Source organism: Panthera leo, chromosome C2 (assembly GCF_018350215.1).
Source record: "Panthera leo isolate Ple1 chromosome C2, P.leo_Ple1_pat1.1, whole genome shotgun sequence".
In the NCBI taxonomy this organism is placed as follows: Eukaryota; Metazoa; Chordata; class Mammalia; order Carnivora; family Felidae; genus Panthera; species Panthera leo.
Window position 1 is genome coordinate 38,481,057 of NC_056687.1, and position 16,278 is coordinate 38,497,334.

Genomic DNA, 16,278 nt, shown 5'->3' on the forward strand with positions numbered 1-16,278 from the left:
AATTATTAGTATACTTTAGATGTCACAAAATTTTGCTTTTTCTAATGTTTCATAAAAATAGACAACAAAGATGGGAATGAGAGTAGTGAATTTTTGTTTTTATACATTTGAAGTAAGAAAATCTGGGATTTAAAAATTTAAATTCCACCACTGGAAAAAACCTTCCTTCAAATAGTGACACAATTTCCAGATTTATTGCTTGGGTTCTGTTCACATTTTCTATTCTAAAACTCCATTTACTATGGCTTCAGTAAAAATCCAGTCTGAGCTGGAACTTGGTATACAGAATATCAGCTCTGGAGCAATGGTTGCTTTTACCAATTTTCCAGAAGATTGATTTATATCGTTTTGTGTTGTATGACCGTAAAGAACAAAACAGAAAAGGATTCACTAGCTTGATATTTTACTCGGTCTGTGTTAACTCCTTTATTTCTGTCCATAGTACAATTTTCAATTTCAATTTCAATTTTCAGTGAATTTTCATCTGATTATAAACACTATTTGATTATACTATTAACAAAATATGTGGGCTCTTAATAGAATAACACTTTTATAAAAATGGATACGTGTGCCTAGATTTCCTTTTTACCTCTTTTACAATATCTTGAGGCATATTTTGATATCATACATGTCAACATACCAATCATAAGGTCTGACAAGAGTTAAGTCTTGTATCTGTGGCCCATTTGAAGACTATTAGAGCTTCTTTGACTTACATTTTCTTTCTGATTTATTAGGATATGGATTTAATTAGTAGAAAAATCATTTTGTTATATCAAAACATAGTTGACCTCACTAAAGCTTTAATTCCTTGTTCTAATTCTTATCCTTGGGGATAGTAGAGAGTTCAGCTGAAAAACACAGGGGTGAGCAGATTGCATGAGTCCAGTTGCTCAGTGAACAGTTCTAGAAAAATCAGTAGGGGAAAAGCAGAGTAGGCGGTTAGCCTGAGTCTAGGTGGACAATGTGCAGGGAGCAGACCTGTTGCAGAAGTTGGAAAACAAAGCAGAGTGCTGGTCTGGGCAACCTTAAAACAACAAAGTCAGAATTGTGGGAAGGAATCTATTATCAGGCAGCAGGCAGCAAAATAAATTTGATATTGAATCAAAGGGAAGCATTCTTAGGTACAACTTTCCCATAGGCAGAACTCAGCTTATTGTATTCAAACATCTAACTCTCTCTAGGAATCAAGTAGGGACCCTGGGTGGTAGGGACTTGAGCTGCAAAGAGAATGAAGGCTGTCACATCTATAGTTCTTGACATCCCATCATATTAGTGATGTTAAACTTCACAAAATGCGAGTTATTGGTTGGATAATTTATTTTAAGGGGCTCCTGCATGGCTCAGTCGGTTAAGCATCCAACTCTTGGTTTTGGCTCAGGTCATGATCTCACTGTTTCATGAGTTCGAGCCCCGCATCGGGCTTCTGCACAGCTGGCAGTACAGAGCCTGCTTGAGATTCTCTCTCTCTCTCTCTCTCTCTCTCTCTCTGCCCCTTCTCCACTCACATTGTCTCTGTCTCTCTCAAAATAAATAAACTTAAATAAATAAATAAATAAATAAATAGATAGATAAATAAATAAATAAATTGTATTTTTAAAACTTGTAAATGTTTGTAGTGATTGTCTTGGCTGAAGTCCATGGATGTAGGAGAGTATGCTTTTGGAAACTTATGCTAAACATTGAGAATGTAAGTAGCCAAGATGACACTTGAAATTAATTCTGTCATCCTGATATAGATTTTTTCCTTAGTAATTGTCTATAAAATATAGTTAATTATAACAATAAAGTCATTCAGTATACAATATCCATTTAGCATAAAAAATTTTCTAAAATGAAGTTAATGTATACAATTGTAGAATATTATATACAAAGGTTGATGGTCCACATATGAAATTAAATGCAACAAATTAATTACTTGCCATCTATATATCATGATATGTGTAAAGCCTCATGGAAAATACAGAGTGATATAAAATAATCCTTATTTAAGGAAGTTTTAGGTAAAGTGAGAACTAGGGAAAAATGCAAAAACAATGCGATTGTTTTGCTATATTTTAACAGTCTCTTAAAAGTGATTACATAACAAAATGTGTTTTTTTTTATCATTATTTAAGCACCGTAAAGTGTGACATGAATTGTTTATTACTCACTGGAAAGCAACTAATATTTGAAAATGTTTCTGGCAAGAAGTTTGTGATCACCTCTATAAATAACATAACACTTAAGGAAGGAAAACTATTTTGCAAATATGCATAAATTATTATCAGGTTCTTAAATGAATAATGTCAGATAAATAAAATAATACTAATGTTATTTAGCTCATTTGTTTTAAAACTAATTAATATGCAAATTATTAACTGTGACCAGTAACTTTTGTTAGAAATTAGTGTAAAATGTGACTAAAATCCTCCAAGTAATTGCCTTGGGAATTTTTATTTTCCCAACATGCATCCCAAATATTCATTTGTATGATTGATGAACCATTTAAAACCAATGGTATATTGGAAAAATAATTTTTTCTAGCACTAAGTATTATTTAGTAGATTCTTACTCATTGGTCAGTGCTTCTTATTTGCAGCTATGGTTAAATTCTCCAGAGCTCAGAGTTTTGAGCCATTAAATTACCTCACCAGTGGGTGGGACCTAATAGCTGATGAGGTGTGACCACAGAGTAGCCCACTTTCCCATCAGCTCTTTTTTTAATTTTTTTTTTTTATTTTTTAGACGTTTATTTATTTTTGAGACAGAGAGAGACAGAACATGAAAGGAGGAGGGTTAGAGGGAGAGGGAGACACAGAATCTGAAACAGGCTCCAGGATCTGAGCTGTCAGCATAGAGCTCCACACGGGGCTCAAACTCACAGGGCTCAAACTCATGACCCCGAGACCATGACCTGAGCCGAAGTCAGACACTTAAACGACTGAGCCACCCAGGCACCCCAATGTTTATTTAGTTTTGAGACAGACAGAGTGTGAATGGGGGAAGGGCAAAGAGAGAGGGAACACAGAAACCAAAGCAGGCTCCAGGTTCCATGCTGTCAGTACAGAGCCCAATGCAGGGCTCGAACTCAGGAACCGTGAGATCATGACCTGAGCCAAAGTCCAACACTTAACCAACCAACTGAGCTACCCCAGTGCCCCTAATTAGCTTATTTTTAATCTCTGTGGTGTGTGAGCCATTGCCTTTTATTCTTTTATTGCACATAGTCATTTCTTCTCTTCAATTATTCCTAGGGTAATGTTAAAAAATATTTTAATGAGATCTTTGAGTTTTTATTAAGTTATTTACATAACGATGAACATCTTGTGATCTTAAAAGCATTGTTTTTTAAAGATTGAATTAACTTCAACTAATAATATCACAATTCTTTACTTAGGTTCGCTATACATTTGGGACTTACTATGTGGAAAAGTTAAATAATATGGATATTCTCTGATTAGCTACTGCTTTTTGTGTTCACTTGAAAACTATAAGCTAACATGGCAATAGCTTCAGAGATCACTCATTCAGTATTTCAAATCATTTTCCAATGAACTATCACTTTGTTAAAAATTTTCATAGCATGATGTTTCTAGTTCTTTTATGCTCAACAGTGTCTAAACGGGACAATTTTTTTTCTTCTTTTTTTGGCTTCTCTCCCACAGGGGAGCCTGTGGAGATATATTCAAGAGGACTTCCTGGTTCAGTTCTTTTTCACTCTGCTCTTATCATATACAGACAGAGTATGGTTCTCAGTTTCATTTCAATAGCCATTCACTGACTACCTCCTGTGCAGATAGTGATGGTGCAGGGCGCTGAGATGGGGAAGACAAGGCTTCTGCTCACAGGGAACCCACTGAGTTATAGTATATCCCTCTTTGGACTTTTAAAGGCTTTCCTTTATTCTTTCATACTAGAAATGTTATACAGTAAACTGCAGATGACATCATAAGCATTTACAAACTTGAAAAGATAAATACTACAGAGACACGATTCATTTAAAGTCTTCAGTCCAATGAGAATCTCCTTAGGCAAATAAATTATCAAGGAAATTTACACAGTAAATAGTCCCTTTACTAATTGTGTCAATTTCTTGGTTCTTGGAATTATGTTTTCAGGTTTTGAATATGTATTTATATATTTCAATGCCCTAAACCATATTCCTTATACTTCCACTCAATTATTACGATCTCTGCCCAACACTCCGCAGACGGGCACTAATTTGAGTGACTTGTCTAGGTTCCTATGGTTAATCAGGGAAAGAGTTTACATTAAAATGCAGGTGTTCTGCAGAGCCTAGTTTTCAGTCAGGCTGGTAGGAATCATGTAAAAAGTCAAAATATTATACGACTTGGTAGGCTAAATCAATGGGGACACTTCAGACACTAAAATATTCAGGTTCTCATCAGGATTCTAAACTCAAAATATCTTAATATATCATCGTAGATTTACTTTAAGGGACTGTACATACTACATGAAGTCATTTCAACTCATAATCAAAGATGAAAATAAATCAGGAATTATTATCCACAGGAAATCTGACTTCATGTAAGCTCCTAAAGCATGCTTTTTAATTCACAAGTCATTGCTTTTAGCTTTACTCCATGCCAATGGTCTAAATATTAAAGATTTATATTTATGTATATTGAGTAATGCAGTTTGACTTTGGTGATGTTATACAGTTTCCACAGTCTGACCAAAAAACAGTTAAATTTATTTTGCTAAGATTCACTGAAAATTGTAAGCTCTGTCTCTCTGTCAGTGGGAACTGTGTTAGAAGAAATGAAATTGAACACAGGGGGTAAGTAACAAGCTTTACCCATATAACATCATGGCAGAAACCTTAGGCTTTCCCTTTTGGTGACCTCTTTTTTGAAGAAACAAGAAATATGTGATAAATATTTTTCTTAAATAAATCACAGCTTTGAAAAGTGGTTGATATAGGCTGAGGTCTTATTGGGGAAATAACGAATCTGTGTCCCACTGTTTTCCTCTGGCAACTGAACAATGTATATGTATATATACGTGTACACGTATATATATATGTATGTGTGTGTGTGTGTATTAGTGCATGTTAGGAGATAGATTATGAAATAGACATTTTTTAAAAAAATGTCCACTGTATCTTAATGGAATCACAAATACAAACATAATCAGACTTGCCTTATGTTTCATATTCAATAAGATTCGTTTCAAAAATATTTGTAAGCATATGCCTCTTTATAGAATTAGAGTTAATAAAGAATGGTAGCAGAGGGACTGCAATCATTAAGGTGTGTGTTATTTGAGTATCTGGGAGGATGTTTTATTTTTTATAAATATATTTAAAATCATGAAAATTTAGAATTATCCCAAATATTACATACTGTATTATTGCCTGCTCCTTTCACAAAACACATAGGGAAGGTACAGGCAATTCAAAAATATTTGGCACTTGGGATTCCCCTCTTGCTCTGTGGCAAATGTGTATAATAAATTTTAAGCTTTGATATCCTGACCACTCCCCTATTCCTTCAAATGTACATAAAAATTTTTAATTGAGTTTTTATTGTATATTCACACACAGTTGTGTGAAATAATAGAGAGATTTCATCAACCCTTGACCTGAATAACATCTTGCAAAGATATCACAACTAGGAAACTGACATTGATATAGTCGACCAATCTTATTTGGGTTTCATCAATTTTACATGTACTCATCTGTGGGTGTGAATGTGTGTGTGTGTGTGCACGCATGTGTATTTAGTCTTTTAAATTTTATTTCATGTGTAGTTTCATGTATCCATCACCACAGCCAAAATACAAAACGGTTTCCATCACCACAAGGATCCCCTTGTGCTATCCTTTTATAATCATATCCATGTCCCTCCCTTCCCTTCTACCCCTTACTATCCTTAACCCTTGGTAAACACTAATATTTCTAACTTTAAAATTTTATTATTTCAAGACACTATATAAATTGATCTTACGTGTATTTATAGAGTTTTTGAGTGTATTACTTTGTATATTTTCTTAGTATTTGCTCTGGATTGAAATACGTATGTGATTTACCACAGTCTACAAGTAGCAACGGTTTACCATTTGGAGTAAAGTATGGAAATCTTACTTCTTATAGACCCCTTTGTCCTGCCCATTTTTTACTTGTCTTGAGTATTCCTTCTATATTTGCTCAACATTGCATCAATTGATGTTGTAGTTTTTGTTTCAAACATCATATAATGGAGACAACTCAAGAGAAGGATAGTCTATATTGTATTTACCCATGTTTTTGTTCTTTTAGTCATTCCTTCTTCCTTTCTGATACTCCAAGATTTTTTTTTCTGTCTAAAGAACTTAACTTTTCAAGACAGATCTGCTAGAGAAACATGTTCTTAGTTTTCCTTCTTCTAAGAATATACGTATTTCCTTTTGATTCCTGAAGGTTAGCTTCCCTGAGTAAGAATTCAATCTTGGTATTTCTTTTCTTTCAGCACTTAAATAATGTGCCACTCCCTCTGGCCTCCATAATTTCAAATGAGAAATCTATTGTCATTTAGATTGATGTTCTCTTGTAAGTCATATGTCTTTCTCTCTGGCTGCTTTAGATTTTTTTTTTTTTTTTGTCTTCCAGTTTAATTTTGATGTACCTGGATATAAATTTCATGGGGTTTATCATATTTGAGATTAGTGTGCCTTATTGATTCTGTATATTACATTTAAGTCTTTTGGAAAATTTGCAGTTTGGGACCATTATTTCTTCAAAATATTCTTTCAGCCCCAATCTCTTTCACTTATTTGAAACTTGTATGGTACCAATATTGAAGATTTGGTTATCATCCCACAGGTCTCTGAGGCCCCCTTCTTCTTTTTTTTCCCTCCAATCTATTCTTTTCTTATTATTCAAATTAATTATTAATTATATTGCCCTATCTTTAAGTTTACTAATACCATTCTCTGTCATCTCTACTGTACTGTTAAGCCAATTTAGTGAGTTTTTATTTTGGTTATTGTATTTTTGTCTTCTCTAATTTTCATCTGATTCTTTTTTTTATTATTTCTTTGCTGAGATTTTCTATTTTTTGTTTCAAGATAACTACTAATTGCTGAAGTATTTTTATGATGGCTTTTTTCAAGTTATTTGTCAGATAATTACATTTGTTTCAGCTCAGTGTTGGCGGTGTTTATTGATTATTTTTCCCCCTCAAGTTATGATTTTCCTGGTGTTTGGTGTAACCGGTGATGTTTTTATTATACCTGGACATTCTAGCTATTATGTTAGGAGACTCTGTATTCTATTTTAATTTTCTATTCTAGGAGGCAGTCACCTTGTTTAGGTTTACCCATAGAGGTCCTGGCTTACATTTTCAGGTCATGGTTGAACCAACAATTGACTTTCCAGAGCTAAAGGGTGTTATTTGGTCAGCTTGAAGTGTCTATTTCTACTAGGGGTTGACCTGGTCCCCACTGTAACCACCTAAAGAGGCAGAGAAGCTTCCATAGGTCAGGCTGCCTAATGGCTCCAGCAGGGGTATGTGGTTCTCTAGCACATAGGAAGATCACTTTAAGGGCTGAGTACTTGTCAGAGATGCATCACTTCTCTTCCCCTGCTGCCCAGTTGATCACTATCTCTAGGCAGTGAAGGGGAGTCTCCAGCCCAGTGGGGGGAAAAATTGCTTTCCATGGCCACTTGTAGTTAGTGACACTCCCACTTGATTCCCCCTGCAGCTAGCCCAATCTTTCCCAAAGATGCTGGCAGGACTTGCATTTGATATGTGATTAAAAAAAAAAAAATTAGTCTACCTAGGCTACCTTCTGTTGCTAGGTTGTCCTTGGGAAAAGCCAGGCCTCAATTGCCTTTTATTATTGGTTGGGAAACCACTGAGTTGCTCCTTAGATCCTAGTTTCCCTAACCAGTGCTCTTTCCTCTGAGTCCTCCTTTATTGTCTCTTGCTTAATTCTGAGCTTATAGCTGTACTTAGTTGGAAATATAATAATATTTAAAGCTTTTAATGTTTTTCCCAAAATGAATCAAGAGGAGCATGCTAAGAGATCTTCTGTGAAAAAAAAATGTAAATAAATTAAGCAAATAAATACATAAATAAATAAAGTTCTGTGGTAGAAAAGGTGGCATGAACCAAAGAAATATACTAAAAATATTTAGCAAAGGTGGTACAGTAGAGGTACCAACCAGGGCAAATTTAAACATTCAGTACCTTACAGGTGTTTTTCAGCGGAAAGTCAGCTCTGGTTGAAAGGAACTTCAGCAGGTTTCTCTATTGTAGAGAAAATGCTCTTAATATGCTAATGTGAATTGTTGGTCTCTTGGAAGGAATGCAGCTATCACAGTTTTCCCAAATTTATCTGTGCATAGAAATGAAACCTGTTCATAGTTTTTTTAGATACTAGGATTCCATGAAAGCCTGTGGAGGAAAGCCCTTATTATCACCACCGACATCTACCTCATCTGAAGTATTGTACCAGATGCAATCATTTAATTAAAAAGTTATTTCTGAGAACATTAAGGAACACCTAATTCTACTTTGATTTTTTAAAAATCTGATAAAATATTTCCATACACTTAAACCTTCCTTTAATCTGTATCAGGAAATAAGATTTAGATGAGATGTATGGCCAAAGACAATATTTATTATGTTATGCTAAAAATATTTAGTCTAACAGTACTGACTTTTTCTAATGTTGCTATTTGCATTTTCAATGTTTTCTCTTTCCAGCTTTAAGGGATAACAGGATTGAGCTGGTTCGAGCTTCCTGGCATGAATTGAGTATCAGCGTCAGTGATGTGTCTCTCTCGGATGAAGGACAGTACACTTGTTCTTTATTTACAATGCCTGTCAAAACTTCTAAGGCCTATCTCACTGTTCTGGGTAAGTACAAGGAACTAACACTATGTGATCGCAAGCTACAGCAACAAGAGTCAATAACAAATATATAGTTTGAGGCTCATATTAATAGATATAGTTTAATCCCTTTCCTGCTACATTATAACAAGAGGCATTTAAAAAGTCAATCACTTGCCCCATTTTAGAAAGAGACAAAGTGAGGTGTAACAGTTTGTATGGCTTCCTAAGAGCATCCATTTTGTTTCTTAGTGAGGAATACATACCAGGATATTATATATCTGGTGATCCTTTAATAAAATAACAGAATAATGATAATAATGAATTCAGCGTGTCTATAGAGTGGTCCTACGTTTAATTGTACAAGTCATTTGAAAGGGGCCTTCTCTAATCCTTATAGCTTTCAAATATGACTTCTTTGTTTATATTGGTGCATTTAAATGACCCTGACATTTCTGTGTCTTATCTTTTAATTTTATAGTTTTCTAGATTCTTAAGTGAAGTACATAATGTCAATCTATATGTAACTTGTAGCTTCTCTGTGGTTTTATTTTCTAAATACTGGGCCTTTTCCCCAAAGGTTAAAGTGACACCAAAAAGCATTACATTCATAGAGATTCAGAGGAAATAAAGTTGCAGCAAAGAGCTCTCTGTAATTCCGCAGACGTCATGGCCCAATCAGTTGAGATTGCTGCAGTTCATTGAAACACACCTGCATACTGTTAGAGGAGTTTCAGGATTGATTTTTTTTGGGAGGGGGGGCCCTAGCTTGCCTGCTTTTTTATAGATAAAGGCATAACATTGCATATAAAAGAACTAATGCATGCTGTTCTCTTAGGTAGGAATATTAAAGTTAATCCAGCTAGTGAATTGGTTTTGTACCTGCGATGTGAAATATGTTTCTTTGCAAGTCCTACTGGGACTATTTTATAAAAATCTTCATCAGCTTGCCACTACAGACAAAATATATCCACTAAAATGGAATATTTCAATATAACAACTGCCTAAGGTAACGTATTGTTCTGTAGAGAGCCACCTTGAGACCCCAACAATAGACAATGGGTTGATTTCAGCTTATTAAATGATGGTATGGCATAGATTAAAAGAAAGCATATGAATGTGAACAGAAAATAATCCAACTAATTGGAGAATGTTGACCTGTCATTTATCATTGTTGTTCTTGTTATTGTTTTAATATGCATTTCTCTTATTGGTGATTTCCAACATTCTTACATTTTATTCTTTTCAAATTGAATTAAATAGTACAATAAAGATATTTCAGTCTGCGTTTATTACTGAATGATTTTAAAAGAAATGTTAATAAACCTCTATGGCAACAAGAAAATATTATTACCCAAGAAATATGACATTTTCTATTATTTAAATCATCCATGTACTATCTCTGCATATTAGTTATCTGCTTAGCCATTGGATGACTTGGACTAGAAAAGGTAGTAGTGGTTAGCATTAAAGATAATTTACATCATGCCTCACAAAACCACTATTGCATTTCTAATACAAATGACTTCAAAACCCTCTGTGTAAGAATCAGAAAAGTATTGTTGCAGTTATTGATAAATCTCTTATTCTAAAATGCATTTTTGAACAAAGTACATAGAGGATAATAATATCTTTTTAAGCCTTAAGAATTATGAAATCAGGAACGCAAGGTGCTATTTTATTTAAATCACAATATGCTAAGGAATAAAGAAATGTGCTTTGTGGATTTTTTCTCCCATTGCAAACACTTTACCTTCTTAAGTCCTTATACTGATAAGTCTTAAGACATACTGCATGGCTGTTTTTGAGATTTACAAAGAGTATTTTTTGCAGGTAAAACTTTAAAAGCTACTTGGAACTAAATTCATTTTAAATGCTTTCTGGATAATACATACACATACACACACACACACACACACACACACACACACACACTTGCATATATAAGATAGTTCCCCACCTCACCCCCATCCGGGATTTCATCTTCCACAGTTTAAGTTACACATGAATAACCTCAGTCTGGAAGCAGGTGATCCTCCTTCGGACTTCTTGTTGGGCCAATAGTAGCCTAACGTTACAGCACAATGCTTACAACATTCACCTCACTTCCTCTTATCACATAGGCATTTTAACTTCTTACATCCACACAAGAAGGGTAAGTATAGTACAATAGTTTACAAGAGAGACTACATTCACATAACTTCTGTTATGGCATATTGTTATAATAGTTCCATTTCATTATTTATCATTGCTAATCTTTTACTATGCCTAATTTATAAATTAAAAATTATTATACGTATATATGGATAGGAGGAAAAAATAGCTTATATAGTGTTCAGTACTATCCACAGTTTCAGGTCCGCTGAGGGTCTTAGGATGTCTCTCCCTCAAATAACCAGGGTGGCGGGAGGGGGGGCAGGGAACTACTGAATATACATATGTATATGTGTTTGTGTAGATATACACAATTTTATATCTCTCTATATACTATAGAGATATTTTAAGCAGTTTATTATATAACACTTTGTTATTTTCTATTGAAGTTATTGTTAATTAACAACCCATTCTAGCTTTGTGAAAGTAATAGTCATAAGAATGAATCAGCTCTGGAGATTGATGTTCCCTCCATTTGCTTAAATTTCAGGTGTTCCTGAGAAGCCTCAAATTAGTGGATTTTCATCACCGGTTATGGAGGGAGATTTGATGCAGCTGACTTGTAAAACATCTGGTAGTAAACCTGCAGCTGATATAAGATGGTTCAAAAATGACAAAGAGATTAAAGGTAAATAACAGGAAAATTTTCCCAAGTCACAATTTATGTGCTGAAACTAGTATGAAGTGTTAGATGCGGGACATTTTACATTTTCTTTTTCAAACCATAGTCTCTCTGATTAAGTGTAATTTAAACCAGATTTATGCATTTCTTAAATTAGGTAACTCTGGAAGGTATATCAATACAATCTCTGTGTGCCCCATTTTCCTCTTATGTATAACAAGTCTAACAATAATATATACATCATGGAAAAGTTGGAGAAATGAAGGAGTTATGTATGAAAATGACAAAGATTCATGCGTGGCAATAGTGAGCACTAAGTACGTGTTAGATGCTATTATTTCCAAACTCCTCTATAGTATTTAGATTACAGACAGAAATTCCTTGAATTATGTCTTCAATTTGTTGATTTTTGGAATTACAAAATTCTGAGGATAAACTTGGCTAAACATCAATAACTGATTACTAGTAGTTCCTACAGGGGGTAAAAACTGTACTTGTCTCAGAAAAAATGCACAGTAATTTAAGTATTAAGTAGAGCTCTGCTCTTCATACAACTAAATTTACACACACAAACACACACACACAACCTTTAGATGGGAAATAAATTTATAGGGGAGATGCCTCGTGAGGTTAGTAGTGGTGTTTATTTGTTTGTTGTTTGTTTTTCCCCGTGACAATACAGGTATCTTGGACCTGATGTCACATGCACATTAAAATCCAAGAATTATTGGGCCGCCTGGGTGGCTCAGTCGGTTAAGTGGCCGACTTCAGCCCAGGTCATGATCTCGCGGTCCGTGAGTTCGAGCCCCGCGTGGGGCTCTGTGCTGACAGCTCAGAGCCTGGAGCCTGTTTCAGATTCTGTGTCTCCCTCTCTCTGACCCTCACCTGTTCAAGCTTTGTCTCTGTCTGTCTCAAAAATAAATAAACGTTAAAAAAAATTTAAAAAAAATCCAAGAATTATTTATGATGATTGTTAAAAATGTTTCCTATGTGCATAGTAATAATTTATGTATTATTCTAAAGGTAACCCGCTAGGAGATTGGTTTATGCAAACCACTCCAATTTTTTTAATTTGTAATTCAAATATCTTACCTTAGATTAACAATAATTCTTACTAATGGGCATGCTGGCCCAGCAGATAATACAGTATAAGATTATATTGTATAGGGCTCTACATTATATAGAGGTAATTATTATATAAGGTATTATATAATATAGGATTGTCTCTATTACTAAGAAATTAAAAGGTTTATGATCTATTTAGTTATCTTCTTTTCTATTTTAATTACCCTTTGTGTATATTTTTCTCCAAACAAGGACTTACTTATAATTTATCACTAATCACTACTTTTGTTTCAGAACTTCTATTAAATACATTTTCTCAAACAAATTTTGCAAAAATACAAGCCCACAAGACACAAGTTAGACATGTTGCTATGCTAAGTTAAACTTTCAGGTTAATATAAAGCCTGATCATATATTCTGCCAGCACTCAGGAACACCCATTCTAATTCTGCCTTTAGGATATGTTTGTTATGTCCTAGACTTGGTTAGATCTTTGCTAAATGGACCATCTACACTGCTTTTAGAGTTACCATACTATGACAAAGATCTCATCCAGCCACTTTTCTGTTTAAGCACTTCTGATCAAAAGCCATAATCTGTACAATAAATTTTAAATCTGACTTCCTCGGCCTAGGAGAAAGCTCCAGTCAGTTCTTGAGGACTCTCCTTCGATTGCTATATTACCTACATTAATTCTGACATAGTTTGTTGGTTCTTCTCAATTTCTTAGCATTTTGTTTATTTTGAGGGTTTGTCTCATATTCTCATGGAGGTCAGAGACTAACATACGAGTACTTCATTAATGTTGATTGACTGTTTTTAACATTATAGCTGACGGGAATTCTATATTGTACTCAAATTTTAGAAAATGCTTTATTTTTTGACAAGTATGGCTTATGCTCTGAATGCCAAACAGATTTGATTACATCTTAGATAAGGGGGAGACTTTTGTTTATATGTAAAAACATGAAAAGTTTGATCTTATAAACATCATACTTGAAAATCATCGGGTCAAAAAAAAGAAAAGAAAGGAAACAAAATCATCTGAGTCAAGACTAGAAAAAGAAATCAAGACAAAAACCATATACAGAATATGGTTCTGTGCTACATTCAGAAGTAGTGAGGCCTCCTTTATTTCTGTATTCTCCAATGCGTGGCCATCATAGAGCACTTACTATGCCTAAACTTGCGTTCATCTCTATCGCTTTTTATTTTTTATAATTCTTTTTTTGCATGTTGATACAGTTTGTCTTCACAATTATATGGTAGACTTGCTGAGTGCATTAAACTATTTTTATAGGTGTATGTGCAAATATGTGGTATGCAGTACTCTGCACTGAATGCATTCATTTCTCTTGCTGTCCTCTAGATATGCTCAGTGAATGTTCACTCTAAAATCCCTCAGTAAACAGTCCTCACTGAAAGGACCATTCCATCCTTATCTTGCACTCCTGTCTTTTCAGAGATCAAAATCTGACTTCCTATTACCACTTAACAATTTTTACTATAATATCACTTGACACTGTTTAAAGACAATCCCTGGTGAAAGCAATAGGAAAAGATAAGCTAATCAAATCAAATCAAATTAAATTGAATAAGAAATTGTTAAAATGCTTCCTGATTACTAAGAATTCTATAATGCATGAGTTAAGAACCAAATGAAGAAAATAAGAACTTTGACCTGGATATATTTAAGATATCTTTAGGGATGATAAACAAGTTGTGGAGAATGTTTCCATCTACAGAGGAATGTGTAACTGATGTAAATCCTAGTTATTACAGTCAATAGAGAAGATTATTTTCTTATGTTTAACTAAACATTGGCCAGTTCAGCATACTGACATTGTGTTAAGTTTCAGACTCTATAAAATGGATATGACTTCTGAGTTCAGACTCTATATAATGGATATGACTTCTGAGAAAAATGAGTCGTTTTTCTGTTTTTTTTCTTTTTCCTCCATCATAATCTAACATATGAATATAATTTCCAAGTTTCTGTATAAAAGTTGTTTGATTATGGAGCACTGGTTCTCAAACTTTAGCTGGTATCATCACCTATAAGGCCTATTCAATCTCAGATTATATGTCCCTGCCCCCAGATTTTCTGATGAAGTAGGACTCTATTGGAACCTGAGAATATGTTAGCACTGGGTTACTTACATGTGTGAGTGATGCTGATGCTCCTGTTTGGAACTGAGTTGGTATAGAGAACATAAACTTAAGAACTTATATAAAAGCCTTGCCTCTGTCTCTGAACTTCAGTTTTCTCACATACTAGTGAGGATTATAATGTTTTCCTAAACATCCTATTGCAAGGGTTGTTTTGAGCCAATATGTGTAAAGTGTTTTCACAATATGAGGAATCACTGAAACCATTTTAGATGTTATTACTATTATTATTATTATTATTATTATTATTATTATCTTCAGCAAACCGTGATTAATGAATTGTAGCAATCCCTGAATTTGTCCTAGAAATATAAACAAGTAAAACAAAATCATTCCTTTAGGGTATTCACATTTTGATGCTGGACATATAAATCTAAGATTTAACAGGTATAGTAATAGATACATGAACTGGCTCTAGATTTTGCACCAAAAAAGAAGCAGAGATCAGCCCCACTTTGTGGGAGAGGTAAAGACTTAACAATTCATTGATGAATAACAGGCACTCAGTAAATAGCTGTTAAATGAATAAGTAGATCTTAAACAATGAATCAAATTCATCATAGGGGATGTGGGTGAAGGTAGGTGGGAGAGAATTCCAAGCAAAGAAACCATTACTTCTGTGGAAAGAAAGCACTGTTTGAGGTAACCATGAAACTTTCTGTGTGATACAGATATGAGAGGTAAACAGGAAGTCCAGTCTTGGAAAATCTTTTATTCCATATTAAGGAGTTTGGAATTTATTCTGTAGGCAATGACTGAGACTTTTTTTTTTTTTTTTGCATAAGCTTTACAGAGTAGAATGAAACATAATTTTCATCTAACCTTCTCCCACCATGAGTCTAACTCAGAAATCCCTTTGGTGCCTCTGGATAGCTCTGTACTCAAAACCACAGGTGGTTTCATTGCAGCTTTTAATCTTTTGTGCAGCAAGGAAGTCAATATTTGCCATTTACTGTGGGAAAAAGATGAGCATTGCCTTTTTAAATGTACAAGCTCCTTGAGAAGTTATATTTTATAAAATTTATAACTTTTATAAAGTTTATTAAGTTTTATTTCATGTATAAGCTTATTAGTTTGTAGCTTGAGCAGTTACTATCATAGGATCTTAAGATTTTCGTTTCCAGCAAACTAACTTTTGCATTAGGGTGTGAGGCAGAATTCCATGACAACGCTCATTGACCCACATCCTTGTATAATCTCTTCCCCTTGAGTGTCGAAGGCACTTGTGAATATAGTATTTGTGGTATCACTTCCGTGATCATGTTACCTTATATGGCAAAAGAGATTTTTGCAGATACAGTTATGTGTCCCTTTTGAGTTCATCAAAGGGAGATTGTCAAGGGAAAGCCTGACATAATGAGCTGAGGTTTTTATAAAAGAATGAAGTGTCAGAGGGAAATTCTCCTCCTGGCCTGGAAAAAGTAAACCACTTTCTTGTGAACTATCTAT

General features: G+C 34.2%; 1 protein-coding gene across 1 annotated transcript in view; it reads left to right on the forward strand.

The window, feature by feature from the left end:
* Positions 1–16,278, forward strand: part of CADM2 (cell adhesion molecule 2) — a 268,364-nt gene that overhangs the window by 78,442 nt on the left and 173,644 nt on the right. Inside the window, exons 3-4 of the mRNA XM_042955203.1 lie at positions 8,694–8,846; positions 11,464–11,601. Coding sequence (XP_042811137.1) covers positions 8,694–8,846; positions 11,464–11,601 — 291 coding nt within the window. The remainder of the gene's footprint in view (positions 1–8,693; positions 8,847–11,463; positions 11,602–16,278) is intronic.